General features: G+C 43.9%; 3 protein-coding genes across 7 annotated transcripts; 2 read left to right on the top strand and 1 right to left on the bottom strand.

The window, feature by feature from the left end:
* The first annotated feature begins 858 nt into the window (after positions 1-858).
* Positions 859-3,582, top strand: tectb (tectorin beta). Its single transcript, XM_040175699.2, has 11 exons — positions 859-947; positions 1,036-1,111; positions 1,270-1,460; positions 1,556-1,707; positions 1,816-1,888; positions 2,068-2,171; positions 2,269-2,352; positions 2,608-2,770; positions 2,878-2,956; positions 3,136-3,168; positions 3,374-3,582. The coding sequence occupies exons 2-11, from the start codon at positions 1,045-1,047 to the stop codon at positions 3,445-3,447; spliced, it is 1,020 nt and encodes a 339-aa protein (XP_040031633.2). The 5' UTR covers positions 859-947; positions 1,036-1,044; the 3' UTR covers positions 3,448-3,582.
* gucy2g (guanylate cyclase 2g) lies at positions 3,499-11,437 on the bottom strand. Its single transcript, XM_078103795.1, has 22 exons — positions 11,084-11,437; positions 10,513-10,861; positions 10,311-10,435; positions 10,019-10,201; positions 9,800-9,944; positions 9,559-9,694; positions 9,065-9,165; positions 8,801-8,967; positions 8,552-8,686; positions 8,384-8,467; positions 8,087-8,191; positions 7,784-7,852; positions 7,158-7,326; positions 6,913-7,068; positions 6,569-6,746; positions 6,258-6,398; positions 5,984-6,176; positions 5,331-5,505; positions 4,988-5,086; positions 4,605-4,696; positions 4,394-4,501; positions 3,499-4,274 (listed from the first exon to the last, which is right to left on the bottom strand). Exons 1-22 carry the CDS (start codon positions 11,435-11,437, stop codon positions 4,194-4,196), a joined length of 3,345 nt encoding a protein of 1,114 aa, XP_077959921.1. The 3' UTR covers positions 3,499-4,193.
* Positions 11,438-12,416: 979 nt separating this feature from the next.
* acsl5 (acyl-CoA synthetase long chain family member 5) lies at positions 12,417-21,167 on the top strand. Of its 5 annotated transcripts, none has more exons than XM_040176981.2 (23): positions 12,417-12,524; positions 12,689-12,743; positions 13,820-13,913; positions 15,021-15,189; positions 15,277-15,388; positions 15,884-15,948; positions 16,042-16,143; positions 16,241-16,340; positions 16,687-16,865; positions 16,974-17,006; positions 17,092-17,143; positions 17,556-17,629; positions 17,700-17,777; positions 17,859-17,993; positions 18,425-18,559; positions 18,641-18,736; positions 19,021-19,093; positions 19,295-19,383; positions 19,660-19,776; positions 20,035-20,178; positions 20,255-20,356; positions 20,460-20,531; positions 21,014-21,167. In XM_040176981.2, the coding sequence occupies exons 4-23, from the start codon at positions 15,034-15,036 to the stop codon at positions 21,149-21,151; spliced, it is 2,052 nt and encodes a 683-aa protein (XP_040032915.2). In that variant the 5' UTR covers positions 12,417-12,524; positions 12,689-12,743; positions 13,820-13,913; positions 15,021-15,033; the 3' UTR covers positions 21,152-21,167. The 5 variants fall into 5 exon arrangements, with proteins under 5 accessions (XP_040032915.2, XP_077959275.1, XP_040032914.2 ...); XM_078103149.1 differs by having other exon boundaries at positions 12,490-12,524; positions 15,024-15,189; XM_040176980.2 differs by lacking the exon at positions 12,417-12,524 and having other exon boundaries at positions 12,618-12,743.
* Positions 21,168-21,642: the final 475 nt, after the last annotated feature.

The raw sequence follows: 21,642 nt of genomic DNA, 5'->3' as shown, positions 1-21,642 counted from the left end.
TGTATCTAAAGAGATTTATGGGTTAAAGGCCGATTAGCTTAGCATAAAAACCTTAAAGGGGTGAACTACTTCTCTGGCTCTGCTAAAAAGGTAACAAAGACCTAATAGCCGCTTTCAAGCTCAACAATAAACACGTTTTTAAGAAACCTGACTGGTAAAGTCATTTTCAATTTTATTTTTTGTGTCTAGGAGGTAGTTTCTCCTAGCGAAGAAAAAGATCCTCAGTAAACGGGACAACAAGTAATATATAATCTTAAGCGGTCATTTTATGACTATTTGCCCTTGTCTTTAGCTAAGCTGTGCTAAGCTAACCAGCTGTAGCTTCATATAAAGAACACAGATGAGCGTGGTATAAATTTAACTCTCCACAATAAACAAAACAATATCATTCTTTTTTTTTGGCAAAGTGGAATATAGTATTATTGTGTGTCATTAGTTTGTATTCACCTGAAAAAAAGGAATTGTTAAATTGGATCCAACTGTAACACAACTAGCCTCATCACACAATGTGAGTCTGTGAGCACAATATTAAGCTTGCAATTGTAAGACTTCCTCTTCTGCCACAGCGGTGATGCCAGGGAAACACGGAATACATGAATTATCCTCCTACAAGTCATAACTCTTTGGTAATAACATGATAAAATTGACAAATTTCCGGTCTCCAGAGAAGGTGACTTCTGAGCACCTTTCCGAGCGGTAAACCCGTGAGACGCTGGTCATTTGAAAGTGAATGTCGCAGCAGCACAGAGAGCTTTTTGTAAGCTGAGACACAATAGAGCTCTTAAACCGGCTATGGGGGAGAGGAGGGAGAGAGGAGGGGGGGCTGATTATCCTCACATGTGAAGGTATAAAATGCTTCCTCAAGTCGTCAAGATGTTAGTTACAAGAGCGTTGAAGAGCCATGAAGATCCTCTGACGTCCGACTGTTTGAAAGTGCTTTTTTGCTGGTGAGTATAATCTTTTGTTCCAATGACACATTCACATCTTTATACGTTGAATATTCTCTCGTCGCCGACCTCTTTAATCTCCCTGCAGCATCACAGTATGGCTTCCGTCGGAGCTTTACTGATGTTGTTGCCTGTTGCATGGACGTGCTCGCCCCAAAAAGCAGGTAACACAGATCCGTTGAGGGAGAAAAAGCACCCAACCGCAACATACAGCTCACGTTGATGGTTTTCAGAATATTTAGTCAAGAGTCAAACAGCATCCAGGTGCTGTAAAAGATGTCACAATGTTAAAGGTCATCTCCCGGATCGTGCCTTATTCCAGACTACGTCATGGTGTCGTGTTTCCCCAACGCCATCATCGCCAACGTCCCCGAGTGCCCCTACGGCTGGGAGATCGAGCAGCTGTCCCTGGGGGGGGTCTGCTACTCTGGAGCGCACAGCCCGGGCTACTACCGCTTCAGCATCCCGGACCTCACCCCCAAAAACCACTCGTACTGCGGCACCCTGTCTGAGGTGAGGCACACGAGGACCACAGCGGTGTAGTTTCTGTCCACTAAACGACTGCAGCGAGAAAAGGTCCTATTTAGCTTTTTATTCCCTTCTGACAGTACGTGCCCGGCAAAGACCCCAAGTACATCTTCTCCAACTCCATCGTGTCCAACGACACGTCGCTGACGGTGCGAAACCAGCCGGTCAACTACACCTTCAGCTGCGTGTACCGGGCGGCCTACCTGCTCAACAACGCCGTGTTCAGCCAAAGGTAGGCGACCCCCGCCCGGCGAGGGCCGGCCGCAGCCACCGCCTGGAAGAGACGGGTGCATTCTAACCATTCTAACAGCGTTTTTACTAAACCCTCTGCTTTTTCCAGAGTGGCCACAGTTTATGTCAACAACGGGAGTTTAGGCACTTTTAGGTCGCAGTTGTCCATGAACGTGTTCGCGGTGAGTAGCCGCCCGCGGATTCTGCTCCCCCCCGGTGGAGAGCCACGTGTTTAAACGCATTGCTGTGTCGCGCCTTTAATGAGTCCTGTGAAGAAAAGCGTTTCGCAGTACGTCTTGTTACAAGTCAAAAAGTTGTTGGGCAAAATTGTGGAAGTAAATAGTTGTGTTTGTTTTCGTAGAACTCAAAGTTCCTGTACGCCAAGGACTCCCCGTATGTGATCGACACTTCTGACATTGGCTCTGAAGTTTTCATCGGCATCGAGGCCAAAGGGCTCAGCAGCAGGTTGGAAGACAACCGCCTGTGTTGTCACAGGTTTCATTCCCACACAGAGTAGGCGTCGCCCGATTTCTGACCCCGCCTTCTTGTTGCCGCCTCCCAGGTTCAAAGTGGTAATTCACAACTGCTGGGCCACTCCCACTCCTTACTCAACGGACAAGAAGAGGTGGAGCCTCATCATTAACAGGTAGGAGGAAAGACCTGATAGCTCAGGACCATCAACTGCACTGACCTACAACACTATGACTACGTAAAAGTACCTCATACGAATCTCACTTCAGATCAGCAAGAGTCACTTTCAACTGAAAAAAACTAAAACAAAGTGGCCTCATTTGTTCAGCGTCGGGCCGTAAGTTGTGATATAATGACGCTGATGAATTGTAATGAAAGAAAATTCTTCGTAATGTTTCACTGAGTTTTCTGTGTTTCTGCCTCCCGTCAGCTGCTCCTCCGACAGCACCGTGAGTATTTTCGAGAACGCCAAGGACAGCCGCTCCACCTTCAAGTTCAACTCCTTCCGCTTCCAGCGGCTGGAGAAGGTGTCGACCGTGTGGCTTCACTGCGAGGTGCAGGTGTGTGACGCAGAGAGACTCGTCTGTCAGCCGGTAAGAACATTAACCAAACTCGGACGCCAGAAGCCGGCGCTGGAATCAGCCATTCACAGCAATTTGACAAAAAAAGCCTCTTGTTTCGTCTGTGTCTTGCTGTTTAGGGCCCCTGCCTTTCCAGGAGTCTGTCATCACAGGCGGAACCAAGCGGGGGGATCCTCACCGCCGAGTTTCAAATTAAAGGTGCAGTTTTTCAACCCTGACGGGTTTTGAACGCCTCGATCGACGCTGTGAAACGCTGCACATAATTCATACAATACAGAAGATGTTTTCAAGGAAACTGTAGCATTGTGATTCCCCCTCTTTCAAATAAATATTTTTAATAAGCTTTTAATTTCTATGATGTTTTTATCTCTCAACAGGTATTGATTCCTCCAATAATGGACACATGACAGGTAAACAAAATGAGCACTGATAAATGTGATTGATACGTAACGTTCAATACTCATTCAGAGCGTGAGCGTCATATTGTTGTGTGCAAACACTATTTATTTATTTGTTGTCCTCATATCATGAATTCTCCCAATTAGGGAAGAAACTACTGTTTTTTTTATTGAGATTTGAAGCGATCTTTGTTTTCTTTTCCTTGTTCCACATCAGGCTCTTCACTGTTCATCCTGCTGGTTGTCCTCACGAACACATGTTGGGATTTAGTAAATGGATCAAGAATGTAGAAAAACTTCATGTCAACCCAACTCAAAATATTCTCACAGATACTACTTAGGACATTTGTCGACGCTTTTAATATGTTTTTAAAGTGGCACAATACTGCTTCCTTCAATAAAGACGAGTTGACATTTTTAAAGAAACAGTCCTTGTTCTTTTTATGCACAAACAAGGTTTTTATTGTATCCATAAATTAAACTGAACTCTCATGAAAGCAACACAGTAATAATAAATTAAATGAATAAACACATATATTTATTATCTTCCAATGATACAACCCAGAACAAACTGTGCCTGGGTAACAATAGTGCCATTTATCTGTTGTAATGGATACCATATTATTTTGATTGAATTCAAAACTATTTCATTTGATTAAATTACATCTTATAAGATCACTATGTTTTGTTGTATGCTATTTTACTTCACTTTTAGATTTTTATCCATTTTGTTTTATGTTTATAATGACTAAAAGTATCCTGTGTGAAAGGAACTGGAATTGTTCTAAAAATCACAAAGAATTAAGACAAAAAAAGATTAAACTTTTTAATCCTAATTTAAGAGGATTGCCTTTTGAATTAAAATGACATATATATATAAGTATATTTTATATATATATATATATATATATATATTCTGCAGTTGCTGACCAGATTTATGTCTCCTCTTTACGAGCCTTTTGTGTCCTCTGAGAGCTTCTGAATTGTCGTTTCCAGAATTTCCTCCATCTAAAATCGTTGTTGTATCTAGTTGTCCCTTAAATGTCCACTGCAGTCATCATGGCTTTGTTGAAGGTTGTCTGGTGTCTTTTCTCGGCGGCTCTGGTTATCCCCAGTGTCTTGAGCAGAAATATCACAAACTCCGTTTAAAAAATACACGGCTTCACACAAAGTACCACATGTACCGACTGGAGACGCTTGCTGTCTCTGTGCAGGAGAAGAGCTGCGATAACTGTACCTCTGTTTGTAGTTTGAGAGTGTCCACATTCGGGGAGCTGTGAGCAATGACTGGAGGATTAAACCCCTGTTTGCTCAGAAGCCAGTAGGTCTTCAGTGACCCTTTTCCCTGTCGTGGACACACACACACACACACACACACACACACATGTCAAAAACAGAGAGACAGCATGTCGTACTGGAAAAAAGATAAAACAGACCATAAAAGTCACCTTGATTTCCACTTCCCCTCTTTCCTCCATCTCAAACGAACCAGCCTGGACCAGAATGTCAGCAGTGCTCTGAGATATGTGAATCTTCAGGGCTGCCAGAAATACAGAAGAGGGCGACATTTGTTTTAAATAATTACTTTTTAAACTTCTGTTCTGCGTCTGGTGAACAACAGCCCGCAGCCGTGTTGGAGCTCAATGCTGAAGCCGACGTGCTCACAGAGACAATGTCCACATGCTGAATGATAGCAGGTAACATTCACCAGGATCATTGTAGCTTCTTAGCATGCTATCAAGAAATGAAAGCATCTTTATTTGAAGAGAATATAAGTCAGTTTGTAAAAGGGAAGTCAGAGGAAAGTCCCTATGAATGTCTGTACACCCACGTGAGCTGTTGCTCTCCATGCGAGAGGCCGTGTTCACCGTGTCACCAAAGAGACAGTAGCGAGGCATCGTGGTGCCGACCACTCCAGCCACCACCGGGCCTGCAAAACCCAAAACAGACTGATGGATTCACAATTTTCAAGTGTAAAATTGTTTTATGCGCAAACTTCAACAAAGTCTTGATGAAAAATCCAAAGTTAACGGTAAGAAACCATGAAAAGAGATAAATCCTGCACACTGTGGGCAGCTTATACTCGCTTTAAAATATAAAATGCTTCTGGATCCTTCTTAATATTAAATATGCAACAGTATAAACAATGGCGGACAAAGGTGCCCGTCTCTCACCGGAGTGTATGCCGATGCGTATGGCGAGACTCTTAGTGGGCATGTGGTGGATTCTGAAGACCTTGATGGCACTGAGAAAATGCAAAGCCATTGTAGATATCTCCAAGGCGTGCTGGATGCCGTTGCTGATGGGCAGACCACTGGCCACCATGTATGCATCACCGATTGTTTCCACCTCGTGAAGATGCGGAGACGTTTAAGGAATCAACCGATTTAAAATGTCAGAAGTTAGAATGGAGAGGTTGCCTGGTTGTGTCCAAAAGAGTTAAAGAAAACAAGACCAGAACCTCTAAAGCTCATTGACTAACATGTACATAAACATTTTATCTCACTTCTTTAATCCGTACAAAAACATGTTTTCATGTGTAAATGTGTAATCAGATTTGCTTACACTTTACAGATAATTTTTTTTTACATTTGGATGAAGTCAGGCAAGCTGTCTCCCGTCTTTATGCTAAGCTAAGCTAGCTGTTTCCCCATGTTTACAGCGGTTGTGCTAAGATAAGCTAATCAGCTATGGGCAACACTTTACATTACATAGATGAGAGTGACAAATAGGCTTAAAATAAAATAAAAACACAGATTTAATGAAACATCCCCAAACTTTAGTTTTATTGAAGCACAAACTTCAAAAATGCGTGTGAGTGACTCACTTTGTAGACGTCGTACATCTTGATCACGTCGTCAAACAGGCTGTAGAGGTCGTTGAGGAAGGTCACCACCTCCATCGCCGAGCTGACGGAGCACATGGACGTGAAGCCCACGATGTCGGAGAAGAAGATGGTCACCGCCTCGTAGCTCTGAGGCTCCACGGACGCCCCCGCCATCAGCTGATCGGCGATGTACCTGCGAGCGATGAAAGCACCGACCAGGTGAGGGACGCAGCCACGCTCGGCGTACGCTGTCCATGGCTTCGTCATCGGTTACCTCGGCAACATGCTGGAGAGAAGCTTGTCGGCGCGGGTCTTCTCTGCCGTGAGCTGATTGGTCCTCTCCTCCACCACGTCTTCCAGGTGATTGGCATATTTCTCCAGCTTTGCCACCATGTTGTCCAGTATATTCGCATGACTGCGGTAACAGAAAATAACGATCACCTGCTTGAAGGAGTTTTAGGGGGTCGAGATATTTTATTTCATGTTGTTTTTAGTCATATTTCGGGGGAACTGACAAGCGGAGAGCCTTCGTCACCAAGCCAGAATCCACAAAACAAAGACACGTGGAAAGGCGGGAGGCCATACCTTTCCGGGCTGCAGTCCCTCAGCTGTCGGCGTATGGAGGCAAACGGGGGCCGGTGGTCGGGGTTTTCGTTCCAGCAGGCCTTCATCAGGGAGTTGATGTTTTCATCGCAGAGCTCCTCAGACAGGGCCGGCCGCAGGAGCTCCCTTTGGAAGGGCGTCCGCAGCTGCGTGATAATCTCTGCAGAAAACGCGAGGCGGGAGACGTTTTAAGCCGTCATGGAAATGTTTTTAAAAAATGGTTCAATTGATCGCCCTTTGTCCCATCCATTTTCATCAACATCTTCAGCCCTTTTCCTTTGTGTGGATTAACAAATGGCTGAATTAAAGTGCGTAGGAGTGCTGACCTTGGGGCGCCAGGTTGATCTCGTGATATGGGCCGGACTTTGCGTTGTACATGAGTTCCCACATGATGATGGCGAAGCTGTAGACGTCGGCTTTGGGCGTCCCGCACACCTGGAGACCGGCTTGTCTCAGGAGCTCGGGGGCGGTCCAGTACATCTCTACGACAAATCACCTCTTGTCTGTTATTTCTACAAATGTATTTAAAATGGCTCGTCATTACCAAGCAGTCGAGTGCACATCCACTGACCTCGGTGATCGGGTTTCTCCAGTGGGACCATCTTATTTTGGCTCCCGTATTTAAACTCCCACAGGCCGAAGCCAGAGAGTTTAATCTGGAGCCGGCTGTCCACCAGACACGCGCTGGGCTTCAGGTTCCCGTGAAATCTCAGGTTACTTTTGTGGATGAACTCCATTCCCTAAAAACAGGTTGGAGGCAGAGATTGTCCTCGAATTGCCATGTGAATAATTATACGCATTGCTTTTGTCTGTTTAAGGATTAGAAAATATTTTTATTTTGCAGATGTAGTAGTTACGTTCTTTTAACATGTTGTGTCGTAATTGTATCATCTACTGTTGTGTGATTAATCCCACTCTATTTATAAGCAGTTTTTAACCATTTTAAGATGATGAAACATGATTCCTGGTATTGTGACACACCTAACATACTAAAATATTACTAACTTACTGACTAATTTACTTTTCATGATTTATGATTATTTTTGTTTATTACCGTTTATGTATTCTCTTTACAACTTTATTATTTTCTACAATCCCTGAGTACATATGTGAAACTTGGGGTTGATTATAAGGTTTAAAGTGTCTCTCCCAACGCAACATCATGACATTCACATGCTGCCAAATGAACTGACTCACGTTGACTATATCATAAGCAAAGGACAGCTTGAACATCCCGTCCAGGTCAACATCTGACTTCAGAACGTCCTGCAGAAAAGAAACAGCAGCATTTTTAAGCTGAACATCTGTAATCCCACACGGTTACCGAAAACCAACGGCTCGTTTTAGACCCAATGGTGTTTCTTTGTTACATTACTGTCGGATAATTTATCAAAAATTAAAAAGGGTTATTTTAAACCCAGTGTTACACGCACACATGTATTATTGATTGTAAAAGAGGATTTGTTAAGTGTTTGTGTTTGTACATTGTGGGCCACTGACCTTCAGACTGCCTTTTGTGCAGTACTGCGTCACCAGGCAGACGTTCGGCGGCACGACGCAGACGCCAAAGAACTGAACCAAGTTCTCGTGTTTCATCTCTTTCATCTGTCTTGAAGAGTTTAAGACGGTTAGACACTAAAGAGGAAAGTTTAATTTGCATCTGCAAAATTAAAAGTTTATACAAGCTAAAGATCAATATTGTGTCCTGAATTATTAATTCATCTTTTGTCCTTTTCGCTCTTAAAAAATAATTTTAAAAAGTGGAAATTAACAAATACAATTGAAAAACAACTTTACCACATTGAACTCTGCGATAATCGAAGGTCTCTGGAAATTACTGCCATCGTGGTCCTTGAGGTACTTGACGGCCACTTTATTTCCCTATTAAGGAAAAACATTTCGTACGTGAGAGAAAAGCGCATGTTGCCGTATGGAAAGACGGCGCTTTAAACCTCCGACGGGTACCTGGTAGAGGCCGATGGTGGTGTAGATGTGTTCCCTGCCCGTCTTGTCCTTCAGGCCGTAGCTGACGCTGGAGACGTCGGACTGGGAGCCGGAGCACCGACTGGTCGTGGTGGTCAGAGACAAACCCTGAAACCCCTACAGAGGAACACACGCACAAACATCTGAGGACACCAACAGAAAAAAAACGGCCTGGCGGAGGCCCTCACGCTGGAGGCCCTCACGCTGACGTGTGTGCAGTGCTCAGTGTACCGAGAGCTCCCTGATGATGGTGATGTCGCTGTAGCTGATCAGCCACCAGTTGGAGTCATCGAGCCTCGTCTGGAGTCGTAACTTCTGCAGCAGGAGGACCCCGATGCACATGACCGCCAGCACGCCGATGACAGGCAAGGTCACCAGCAGAGCCAGCAGGGCGATCTCTGCGACGACACAGCAGAGTCGTGGATCCAAAGGGAAACATGAAAAACTGGGATGATCTTTTTATCCGAAGGGCTATTTTAGAAGTGCTCCTCGTACCGTTAACGAGCCAGTCGCAGAGTTCATTGTTGTAACCGCATTCGGGTTTATCGGATGGTCTTCCTCTCGGCCAGACCACGGAGGCAAACTTAGACGTCGGTCTGAAATCAGATTCGGATTCAACTTTATTTGTGAGTACAAATGCTTAGGAAACTAAAGGGAGTTTGACATCTGACCAGAAGTGCAAAGAAACAAATACATTTAAAAAAAGAAAAAACAGAAATGTAATGCATATATAATATAGAGTATGTATAAACAGTAAATTTTTCATCATTAAAGACTAAAGGTGCAAGTCTACATGTAGACATTAAGGTGCAAATGTGCTTGGGGAGGTGTGTGTGAGAGGTGAAAATAAATTAAATAAAATGAAAGATGCGTTTTTGATGGTTTATTTGTATGTATAAAATCATACAAATACATGATTACATCTAATACATACTCCAGTCAAACGTTTGGACAGACTTTCTCTTCCAATTGAATGACGGGTATTTTACCGGACAGAGCTGGTGTGACTGTCAAAATGAAGGATGGGCTCCAACTTTGTGATCTGTCCTACATGCTGCAGGTCATAAATGGAATAGTCCAAGTTTCTCTCCCCCTCTTTGTCAAAGTGGACCAGTCCGGAGGCACCTGCAAAGATAACCATAAATGGATGGATGAGCTGAAATATCTAATAATAAAAACAAGAATGTCTCTATTTTGCAAATTTTTACATTCATTAAAACAGCTACCGACCATTGAATCGAATGTTGTGTCTATTTCTTAAACTCTGCAGCAGCTGCCGTCCATCGCGAGGGTCTTTGCCTTCTTTGAGGACTTCCTTCAGTGCCATCGCATAAAGGAGCACCGCGTCGTGCAGGTAGGCAGAGTACGGGCTCACCTGAAACAACCGAACGAAGACAATCGTGTCTGCGATTTGACCTATCGGCAGACTAAACGGCGTTGGATGCTTACCTCTCTTTCGGATGTCAGGTTGATCTGGAACGGTTGTCCTTTCAGTCTTTCAAAAACCTGCTCAAAGAAGTCGTAATACTCGTAGCCGTCGTAGGATTTCTGGCCGATGATGAAGGTCATGTCAAAAGCTCTAATGGCAGCTTTGTTAATCCGGCTGTTCAGGGCGTATTTCCACATGCTATCCTGCTCAGGGGAGAAGACACATACGATAGAGATGAGAAACACCTCAGCTGGGCAACATCTAACATAAACTGAATATGTCCGTTACTGCCGTATGTAAGGTTGTACTCACCACACTGCCACTGACCTCAAAATGCTGCACCAGGAAGAACACGTAGTCGCCCTTCATCAGACCCTGCCGCTCTGCCTCCAGCAGCAGAGCCATGGAGTCCATGGAGTTCGTCAGCACCACGATCACTGGGGGGAAGCAAACGGACACGTTTAGCAGCCAAGTCACTGGGAAACATGCGGCCAGAAACAGCTGTCCTTCTTACCTCTGGCGACCGTCGCGATGAACTTTACATTTTGGTAAACCAGCTCAGGGTTGCTGGTATCGAACTTTAACGCGGCAGCCAGGTTAAATTTGTCCCTCAGCGGGTTCTCAATGGTTATCCACAGAGCGTCGACTTTGTCCCAGGTGTTGGAATCCAATCCCCCTCCGATCATCGCCACGTGGCTCCATCCGAAGAACTCCAGGGTCTTCACCAGGACCTCCGAGCTTCTTTTGAGAGGAGGCACCACTTTGATGTAGGAATCGTAGACGTCCCGGTTATCTGTTTTGGAGGATTGTCCCACAAAGCCAAACATGGGGATGTTCCACGCTGACGCAATGAGACCGGTGACCTGGAAGGCAGAAGTACTGTAAATTAGGGACGTTCTATTCACTGAGAACCTTTCAACCAAAGCAGTACTGACATAAGAAGGTGCACTCAGTTCAATTTCTAACCCCAAACTTTTCAGCTGCCAGGTTCAGGCATATGAAAATAGTAGTCAATTACAGTACTCGGGTAAATCTAGGCTACTCATTCACTCAAATCCAGATGCGTGAACTGCCAAATTTCATACCTCGGCTTCTTCAGGACATGCCGGACCGAAGAGCGCGGAGACATTTTCGTTCCACACCTGGTGAATGAATCCTCCCAGGGAAATCTTGGGGTTACAGTCGGTGTCGGCGTAAACAAAATCCAGGCTGTAGTTCCCCAGGAAGGAGGGATTAGAGTTCACCTTGTCAACGGCTATCTGGATGGCCGAGCCCAGCCGCGGGGCGCTGAAGGGGAGGGAAATGTTCCAGGGAGCCTGGAAGCCGATGATGAGCTTGAGGGAACCGTTGGCGTCGCTACTGGCGGCGGCTGCAGCGGACAGCGTGAAGTGAAGCACCAACGTGAGCCTCATGACGGGGGAATACTCCGCCCTCCACATCACTCCGGTCCTATTAGTCGCTTCACGTTGCAGGGTTTAAATACCTGACATCCCCGGTGATGCTGGGCGAGGTGGTCAGGGAGGAGAAAATGTAAATTTGCGGAGTAGTGGGAGGTGCAGAGAGGGTTTAAGTCCGTCATTGTTCATTCTTTTCTTTGTATTTTGTCACATTGAAGGCCCCAAACTTGACCATATGTTCCCAGCCAGATCAAAAACACATATTTTGGTGTCTATGTTTAAAAAAAAGTTAAACAGAACAAGGTGTGTGGTTTATCTTTCTGTCACGGGGTTCTGGAGGGAAGCGTCGCTGTTGGGTTTTCAAATGTGCCTCAAGCGGAGCCCATTATGTTGGAGAAGAGGCAGATATCTCCAAAACACTGCGACACGCTACTAAACCATCACTACAGGTAAGAGGGAGAATTTGTGTATGTAAATACATGTTTTTTGTTGTTAATTGTTTGTGTCCACAGCCGTCTGGCGTCAAACTCCTCATTAAGCCTGTTTTTGTCTCTCAGACATATATACCTCCACATGTGCTGCAGTTCAAATGTCTTTGTGTCTTTGTTTTTTATGAACTGCAAAGATAACCTCCCTCAATCACTTACAGTGTTAGTTTACAACAAGAGGAACACATGCCCTCTGAACATTGGGAGGATGTCCACTTTGAGTTTATTGGCCGTATTTTAAGCAATAAAGTCAGACTTGATGATTAGATTAGTGTTGCTCAGCTATGGAAATAAAAAGTACAATAAACAAAATATTTCTAATTGGTTCATGACCACGTCATACTCTTAGTTGTATCGTATCTGATATTGCTAAAAGAGATTCAGGCGAGATTTTATCAACCATAAATCAGTACAACTCCAAAGGTACCACAACAGCTCTCACTTAAGCTATCGCTCATAAATCTAGTGGCAAAGTTCATCATAATCTTTTTGTGTGTCTTACAGGGCCACATGTTCGCTGCACGCACGTGAGAGGAGTTCAGACCCTTCTTTTTCCAGGCTAATTTTATTTAAAAGACAGCAAAATCCGAGGTGAAAACTGAGTTGCAGACCCCCGGGAGTGTTTTTCCTGCACCAACCAGGTGAGGCAGGTTGAGCCTTGCATGGTGGCGGGGAGAAGTTCACACACACACCTGTGTGCAGTTTAAGGTGCTAATGATCACAGGTGGGCAGATTGTGTGCATTAATGGTGTTGCTGACTTTAGGTGCTTTTCCCTCTCCCTCCCCACCCTCGCTTTCCCCCCAGAGGAGCAGAGCCCTGCTCAGCTTTGCCCCAAAACCTCCTCGGCTAATCCCACCAGGTAACCTCTCAAAGCTTCTCCTAATGAACCTTTACTTTGTGCTCACTGTCCAACAGAAATGAATCAAGTCAGTCTCTCGTGACCACATGTCAGACATGTGTTCGCTACGGGAACAGAAGGCCAGTCGTGCAGAAATGTGATGCATCTTTACATTCAGTGAAGTGTCTGTTTTGGATAATTTAGATTTCAACAATTGCATTTTAAGGATTCAATATTCCCCTGAAATGTTGAATTCATGAGCAGCTTGATGCACCGTACAATCTAGATATAGTACATGAATGCCACAAGGGGTAGTAAATGCTGGAAATGTTGCAAGCATTTTCTCACGTTGTATACAATCCTTTCTTAAAGCAATGATGAGATCAGTCTTCTTTCTTCAGTCTCATGTCAATTTTTAGGAAAAAAGTAATGTTCAGCTGTGAGCAGTGTTGTGCAGCGTTTAGTCATGACCAACTAATCCCGAACAAAGTAATGCGGATAATGACGACATTCACTGCTTTTATTATTTTTTTACTTCGAGTATATGAGAATTTATTTCATTTAGACAATGTGTGACAAATTTCTTTGTCATAATTTCTGCAGTGGTAAAATGTACGGGAATGATTTCTATGAGCATAGTCCAAGTCAGATCCAGCTGTTTTCCATTCCATATAAATATCACACACACAGGTTTAACCAAAATTCACTGCATGAAACCTGTTGATGTACTTTTAATGTTTTTTTGTTTTTTTTTAAAGGTTAATGTTTTGTCGTTAATGTGAGCTCTTTGAACACAATTAACTGAAGATAAGTGTGTTGACCTTTCACCTACTGAAGCATCTTGGCCTCAACAATATCTCGTATAAAGTGTTTTTCTATCTGAACCCAAATGTTATTGGTTTGTTGAGCTATTTATTTATTTATTTATTTTTCTTTAATAACTAGCATAATAAATTGCTCAATATTAATATCATGAGGTTGAACGTCGGAACAGTTTAGGAGTTTGTGCTGATGTTTCTTTATCAGTGGGAGTGCGGAGCAAAGGTTCATTTTAACCCTTTTTATGAGACCTCACTCCCTCTGCGGATCTCCTTCAGGAACAGAGGAAGCAGATCGGCTGTGAGGAAACACTCGCGGCTCCCCACCTGTCGACTGGGAGCAGACTGGAACACCTCAGCGGACCAACGGCAGGTAAGCGAGCCATTTAAATCTCCGATAAAGCATTTATCAAAGAAGCATGGAAATATGTATCTATGCGGAAAAAAATGTTTTTACTTTTTTATCTGGATCCCAAGATCGCTTCCAGAAAGTCGTCCTCTGATCCACACAATAATAACAGAGTGTATTCATGCATGTGCTTTTTACCAGGAACGATTGATAGATGGCTAGACAATTTTTTTTTAATAGCTAATATTTAAAAGCATAAAATTAACTAATGTTCTAAAAATGTGAGGAACCTGCTTTATAGAAAAAAATTTATATATATATATATATATATATATATATAATTTCACACTGGCAATCAGCCACAAACTGTTATATTATTGGGTCACCCTTTGAAAACCCATTACTCAGATGCCATAAAAGGGGCTTGTGCCCAATTACGTGTGGTATGTTCTCATTAAATAATTAACCCTGATCTCGGTGTCTGTCACAATCTGTGCACACGACACAATGCGTCTCAAAGGTCAAGAGAACCTAATTAGATCCCCTACTAAGATAAAAAGAAGCATTTGTTCAAACTGTTTTTAATCTTTTGTTTACCTGTGGAGGTCACTGTTTTGTTTGAGCATCAGCTGTTTTTTACGAGAAAGATCAAATCTGACTTGCTGCTTTTTGAAACAAAATATAATAGTGGAATTGATCATTTAAATTAACTTGGTAGGTTGCTTTTTAAATTGTTTTTTGAGACGAGACAGTTATTTGGATTTTTATCTGAATCTGTGCAGCTCAAGTAAATACTTTTTGTGCCACTATCTCCGAGCATAAAGCCTGTAATGATGTTTTGTGTGTTCCTGGGTTGGACTCATCTTGAGCAATCGTCAATAACTGTTGCACAAGTCAGTTTGACCTTGTGTTGAGACCTAGCTTTTCCTTCCAATACTCTTACTACAACACCATAAAGATATATTGACAATGTCTTTGCCAAATGCAGTGAAAAAATACCAGGAAGTTCAAGGTGCCATGTTATAACTAAATATAATTCCCCAATCAAGTGTGTAGTGAACGTAACTTTTGTAAAATGGAAGAAAGAAAATGGCTAAATGTTTTAACAGGGCCTTTTTGTCTGCCAACCAGCAGACCTTGAACCATGGACTCTCTCGTCGCGCTGCTGTTCTCTCCTCTTCCCCTCCCGGCCATCATCTCTCTCTTCGCCCTGGCGGCTGCCGCCCTGTTGTACCTCAACACGCGGCCCGGTGCCCTCAACAGCAAGGTTGACCTCAACAGCCAAACTATGGGCATCAAGGTGAGGAGGGCCGAGCTGTCCGTCTCGCGTGTTCACGTCAGATTGTTGTGTAGGGCGACGGTTCTGATTTCAGCTCAATGTCCACAGGACGGAGCGAGAAAGACCGCGCTGCTCGAGGACAACAACAACCTGGTCTCTTATTACCACGACGACGCCACAACAATCTACGAGGTTTTCCAGAGAGGCCTGAGAGTTTCAGGTGAGGACAATTTTCTTTGCAAAATGAAATGTTTGGTTTATTCTGCTTTCTTGTCGTTTTATGGGAAGATCAACACCACCTGCAGGGAAACTGTTAATTTGGCCTTAATCTGACCGACCATGTCTGTGGACAGGTGAAATATCATCTTACCCTGACTTGTGTGTTGCTTATTTTATTCTGTCTGCTTTCTTTGCCAGACTTTTAAACAGGTTGTCTGAATATTATACTCTATATTATACGTGCCTTGTAAATAGCTGGCTACTCATTTTGAACATTTAAGATATTTCTTTTGACAAATTGCCAAATAAAGACCCTAAAATAAAAAAAACACCAAGTATCTGTAAAGATTAAATAAAAGGGTATGAACGTTTAATTGTCCGAACACCCCGCTCCCTCTGTGGGTTCAGTCCATGTGCTGACTTCTCCCCGAGCCTCATTCATTACATACACGTCATCTAATAAGAAACAAACTATAATTGATGTTTTTACTTGCAGGAAATGGACCGTGCTTGGGCTACAGGAAACCAGGAATGCCGTACCAGTGGCTCCATTACAAGCAGGTAAAACGGCAAAATTGAGAGGAGGAAAAAAACGAACAGTAACTTCTGTGGACTCCAGCTGAGCGTTTTGAATCCACTTCCTGTTTTATGCAGGTTTCTGACCGAGCGGAGCACCTGGGCTCAGGGCTTCTTCAAAAGGGTTTGAAGCCCAACTCTGACAGTTTCATCGGCATCTTTGCTCAGAATAGACCCGAGGTGAGTGAGGCTGAAAGGACAACCGGCGGGTCTTTTTTTTTTTTTTTTTTTTTTTAAGTTTGAACAACTCAATAAATGTGTGTGTGTTTTGACTCAGTGGATTATTGGTGAACTGGCCTGCTACACCTACTCCATGGTGGCCGTTCCCCTCTACGACACCCTGGGACCCGACGCTCTCGTGTTCATTATCGACCAGGGTAATTGGAGCTTCTCTCGCACTTTTAATGCTGCTAATTACTGAGTCCAGAAGCTCGTCGAACCCCCCCCCCCCCCTCCACCACCACCACCACCACCTCCCCGCAGGGATCTGTGTCGAGTTTCCTTTAATCTCCTGTTCACTGATTCAACACAACTGCTCCTTCAATCTGCCCCTACTTGCTTTTGATTATGTGATGCCACGAGACAAAGCGTGTGATCACTCCTGTTGGTCTTTCTTTATTTGATTAAATGGTTAAAACCACATCGTTAGCGTCAACTAGTGCTCATCACATCACCTGTGTGAAACGTTACAATTCTGATTGTTAAGTTCATTTTTTATTTCAGCGGAGATCTCCACGGTGCTCTGTGACAATCAAAGCAAAGTGGAGACGCTGCTGCAGACTCGAGAGGCGGGACAGACGCCGGCCCTCAAAACCATCGTCGTCATGGACCCTTTCGGCTCCGAGCTGGTGGAGCGGGGCATCAGGTGCGGCGTGGACGTGGTGTCCATGATGGACGTGGAGGTAAAGCACGCTTTACTAGGACAGAATGTAGTTGTAGCATCTTCACATGAGACTCGGGAGAAGCCCAGACATGATGGTGTTTTTATTTTTTTTATTTTTTTCCTCCAGGCCCTGGGGAAGAGTAACCTTGAGAAGCCAATTGTAAGTTCCCCTCTGACATATTCATATAATCCGTTCCTATAAGATTAACGAGCGGCTCTGATGTGTGTTTCGTGTCCCTCAACAGCCTCCAAAGCCAGACGACCTGAGCATCGTTTGCTTCACCAGCGGCACAACAGGTGACATTTGTGTTCCTGGGTTGGATGTGATGAGTCCTATAGGTCACGGATCGCCATGGCGATTGAAATCGAAATGAGATTGTTTTACCCTACCCAAGAAGATAGTTAATGGACTCATTAAATTATGACTATTAGGACTTAAAGTCCAGGGGGTTATACATTTTAATTGATTATTGAAAACTAGAACATTTCACTGATTTCCTCCTCAAAGATGGAGTAAATCTGCTTGTTGACTTGGGGACGACATTAAAGAATTTCTCTACAGAAGAAATATTTAAAAGCAATAGTATCACAGCCTTTTTGCATTATATTCTTTTATTTTGAATTCACACCTGCAGCCTGGATTGTGGATTGAGTTTCCAATTGCATGACGTGAACTAAAAATGGTCTAAATGGGTCAAATATTCCTCAGGAAATCCAAAAGGAGCAATGTTGACACATGAGAACGTCGTCTCAGACGCTGCAGGGGTCATCAAAAGCTTCGATGTGAGTCCCCTCGAGCTGTCATCTTAAGTTATTTAAAGCCTCCGGTTCTAAGGCGGCCTCTGTCCCACAGGCCGCCATCACTCCAAACACCGAGGACGTGAGCATCTCCTTCCTGCCGTTGGCGCACATGTTCGAGAGAGTCGTACAGGTGAGCCTCGGGTCACAAACGCTTCACAGGGCCAAGCGGGTGAGACTCGAGACGTGAGGACTTCCTGTCTGTCTCTCGTAGACGGTGATGTACGCCAATGGAGCCAGAGTGGGATTCTTCCAGGGAGACATCCGGCTGCTGCCAGACGACATGAAGACCCTGAAACCGACCATCTTCCCTGTCGTGCCGCGACTCCTCAACCGCGTCTACGACAAAGTCAGTGATTCAGAAAGTGCATTTGCTTGTGTGATGTAGTTTCTCATGATGCAAGACGCAAAGTCCAGTTCCTCATCCGATTCACCGTTACATGCCGCAATAGTCGAACTATCAACTGGATCGGATCGAGTTATCCAGGGGTGTTAATCGGATTGTAGCCTGAGCGCACATAGTCTGACAAAGGTGTTTACATGAAACGGATAATTCGATTTCAGTCCGACTAAGTTATTCGAATCCATGTAACCACGCTGACTGTCAAAGGGGAAACATTGTATTTTTTACTTACATTTATTTTGTAACCAATCAAGGATACTTTCCAATAGTTAAATGTTTTGTGAATTTATCTACTAAACATGACCTACAACATAAATCTCATCCTGCCTTTTTTCACCAGCCTATTTAAATCCTGTCGCCAAACCTTTCGTCACCAGGTTCAAAGTGGCGCCCAGTCGCCTTTCAAGAAGTGGCTGCTGAACCTCGCGGTGGAGAGGAAGTTCGCTGAGGTGAAGGCGGGCATCATCAGGAACAACAGCGTTTGGGACAAACTCATCTTCAACAAAGTGCAGGTACGGCACCGCGGGAGGCGTGAAGGCGTAGAAACGGGAAGCCGCTGATTGTGCAACGTGACTGAGTGCTGTTGCCTGCAGGAGTCTCTGGGGGGTCGAGTGCGGGTCATGGTGACGGGAGCGGCTCCCATATCGCCCGCCGTGCTCAACTTCCTCCGAGCTTCTCTGGGCTGCCAGGTAATAAAACGTCTGTCCAGCTGTTCAGGCAAAGCTTTCACACAGATTTATTGGGACAATTGGACGAACTTGATCACTTAACTGACTTTATTCGTATTTCTTGTGCTTAATTGCTATTTAATTCTCATTGTGGTTCTTATCTGTATTTAAAAATGTTCGAGTGCCGCTGCAAAATTTCCCCTCTGGGGATCAAGGCTTATTTTATCTGATAAGTTTGGAAAATATATATTTATAAAAATATATAATTGTGAATTATGATTTAAGACTTCTCTCTGCTGGGACAGATCTTTGAGGCGTACGGTCAGACTGAGTGCACAGCCGGCTGCACCTTCACGATGCCAGGAGACGCCACTTCAGGTACGCAGCTAAACCTCACAGAAAAAAGTTTTAATTTAAATAAACAATAATAAAACTAATTGATTTCAAAAAAATCAATTATTAATAGAAAATAAACAAAATAAATTTGTTCTTTGTACTTCCCATTAACTTCATGTTGGTGCGTTTTGGACAAGCATCTGATTCCGTTGAGAAATCCCCCATGTGATCTTTCACCATCAGGGCACGTTGGGGCGCCGCTGCCTTGTAATGTCGTGAGGTTGGTGGATGTTGAAGACATGAACTATTTTGCTTCAAACGGAGAAGGAGAGGTAAGATGAGAGAAACCGAGCAAGTCAATCAGATAAAAAGCAACCCAATAACCATCTTACCAGAAAAACGTTAAAATCCAAGCTTTGTTTTTTCTTCAGATTACAAAATTACTAATCCCACATTAAATCTACTCTGGAATTAGTAAAATGTAAAATTTAATCCAAAGTCACCTTTTTGTTTATGAAAGTTCAGACACTGTCACATTGTATTTTTAAATATAAGGATTTTATATGAAACTCATTTGATGGTCGTCTGCCTGCTTTCTCTCCTCCCAGGTCTGTATCAAGGGTAGGAATGTGTTCAAAGGGTACTTGAAGGACCCAAAGAGAACCGCGGAGGCCTTGGATGAAGACGGTTGGCTCCACACTGGGGACATCGGAAAATGGCTCCCGGTAAGAATGAAAGCCCCCGATAATGAGTCTGTGCAGCCACCATGAACCAGATGTGTTTGAGGTGGAGCTTTTGGGTCATGATGCCAGATTGTGCTTTAGTGTTTAGTGAATTTTTATTCAAGGTGATTTTATGTTTTTACTAGCTTTTAAAAACTTTTTAACTGTTACCATCTGTCACACTCTGAGATCTGCTGATGAAGAGTGTTATAGAACACTTTAATACATTTTATTTATAACTCAAAACTGTTTTGTGAGCAGAGCGGAGTGTTAAAGATCATCGACCGGAAGAAGAACATCTTCAAGCTCGCTCAGGGGGAGTACATTGCCCCGGAGAAGATTGAGAATGTATACGTGCGCAGTGGACCTGTGGCCCAAGTGTTTGTGCATGGAGACAGTCTGCAGGTACAACGGGAACCTCTGCTGTGTGTCTATATAAATGTGAGTGTACATCTGATAACCAAACTACTCGCCTCTGCAGTCCTGCCTCATCGCCATCGTGGTCCCGGACCCCGAAGTCCTGCCGGGTTTAGCAAAAAATATTGGGTGCCAAGGCTCTATTGAGGAACTCTGCAAAAACGAAGTAAAGTTTCTTTCTTTCTTTCTTTCTTTCTGCAGGACATGTTGCACAAACTAAATTAGTTTCTTGCAATATTAACAGTGAGACCACTTTGTTTTATTCACAGGAAATTAAGAAAGCCATTCTTTCCGACATGACCAAACTGGGCAAAGAGGCAGGACTCAAGTCATTCGAGCAGGTGAGAACTTGTGTTCGATCTTTAGTATGTATTGAAAACCTGAAGTTGTTGTTCCAATTTAAGAAATTCATATAGCCAGACAAGTATAAATAATAAAGCGTTGAAATAACTTAACACTCATGGGAGATGTATGAACATCAGTGTTCACTGAACCGGCCTCTGTTCCCCCTCGAGTCGTCAAGAATGCGCAGTTTTTGTTCAAAGAAACGTCTCTGAAGTAACATGAGGCCTCTGCAGCTGTTAAGACTCGCCGCTCATTTCCCCTCCGGTCTGTCCTCCCGTCACCCTCAGTCTTATTACCTCGGTACACTGGTTGGAACGCATTCAAACTAAACCAGGTTTTCTATTTTATTTGATTTAACCTTTATTATGTCGGCAGGACAATCCCACGGAGATCACTGAACGTTTCTTCCCGCAGCAAATTTCTTCCGCACCAGATCATTAATTGAATCTTTTTTCTCTAACGTTCTTCCCTGATGCAGGTGAAAGACTTGTACCTCCACCCTGAGCAGTTCACCATCGAGAACGGCCTGTTGACTCCGACCCTGAAGGCCAAGCGGGCCGAGCTCACAGCCCTCTTCCAGCCACAGATCACCACACTGTACGCTAAGCTCCAATAAATGGAATCAAACCACATCGCCATCTTCTGTTTGTTTTTCTTCTAACAATTCACCTCTTCTGCTGCAGCCACTAGCAGTTTTTTAGCTTCAGGGTCTTTTAAAAACTAAAGTCTGTTAAACGCGTCGTTGTGCAGAACAAATGTTGAGGTGCATTCTGGGGGTTCAGCTGGACCGACTGGTTAGCCGCAGCCTGAGTGACTCATCCTTTTTACACCCGTAGTGGTTGACTGGAGGTTAATGTACTCCAGTTGGCTGAATCTGTTCTTCTACAGTTCACTTTGCATCAAATGCTCAACCGTTCATTTGTAATTGACTACAAATGGTGACGCAAAGTGACCAGTTGGACAGGACACGCTTTCTCGGGTTTGTGGGTAAAAAAAAAATGGAGGAAAGGAGAGAAACCATATTATTGCAGCTACTCTGGATATCATGTCCACGCCTCAATAAGGTAATTTCATGATCGTTGAGCAAGTGTGATCACTGAATTTGTT

Source organism: Gasterosteus aculeatus, chromosome 5 (genome assembly GCF_964276395.1).
Source record: "Gasterosteus aculeatus chromosome 5, fGasAcu3.hap1.1, whole genome shotgun sequence".
Lineage (NCBI taxonomy): Eukaryota > Metazoa > Chordata > Actinopteri > Perciformes > Gasterosteidae > Gasterosteus > Gasterosteus aculeatus.
Note: the sequence above shows the minus strand (reverse complement) of the source record. Positions and strands in the feature narration are given on the sequence as shown.

Excerpts from the sequence above, each read along its gene's own strand:
- tectb (XM_040175699.2), top strand. The coding sequence starts at position 1,045 with ATGGCTTCCGTCGGAGCTTTACTGATGTTGTTGCCTGTTGCATGGACG. Across the intron at positions 1,708-1,815 it reads AACGCCGTGTTCAGCCAAAG|AGTGGCCACAGTTTATGTCA; the intron begins GTAGGCGACCCC and ends TGCTTTTTCCAG. Across the intron at positions 3,169-3,373 it reads CAATAATGGACACATGACAG|GCTCTTCACTGTTCATCCTG; the intron begins GTAAACAAAATG and ends GTTCCACATCAG.
- gucy2g (XM_078103795.1), bottom strand. The coding sequence starts at position 11,437 with ATGTGGAGGGCGGAGTATTCCCCCGTCATGAGGCTCACGTTGGTGCTT. Across the intron at positions 10,202-10,310 it reads TTGAGGTCAGTGGCAGTGTG|GATAGCATGTGGAAATACGC; the intron begins GTGAGTACAACC and ends TCCCCTGAGCAG. Across the intron at positions 5,506-5,983 it reads AGATGTACGACGTCTACAAA|GTGGAAACAATCGGTGATGC; the intron begins GTGAGTCACTCA and ends CATCTTCACGAG.
- acsl5 (XM_040176981.2), top strand. The coding sequence starts at position 15,034 with ATGGACTCTCTCGTCGCGCTGCTGTTCTCTCCTCTTCCCCTCCCGGCC. Across the intron at positions 17,994-18,424 it reads TCAACCGCGTCTACGACAAA|GTTCAAAGTGGCGCCCAGTC; the intron begins GTCAGTGATTCA and ends TTTCGTCACCAG. Across the intron at positions 20,179-20,254 it reads TGCATGGAGACAGTCTGCAG|TCCTGCCTCATCGCCATCGT; the intron begins GTACAACGGGAA and ends TCGCCTCTGCAG.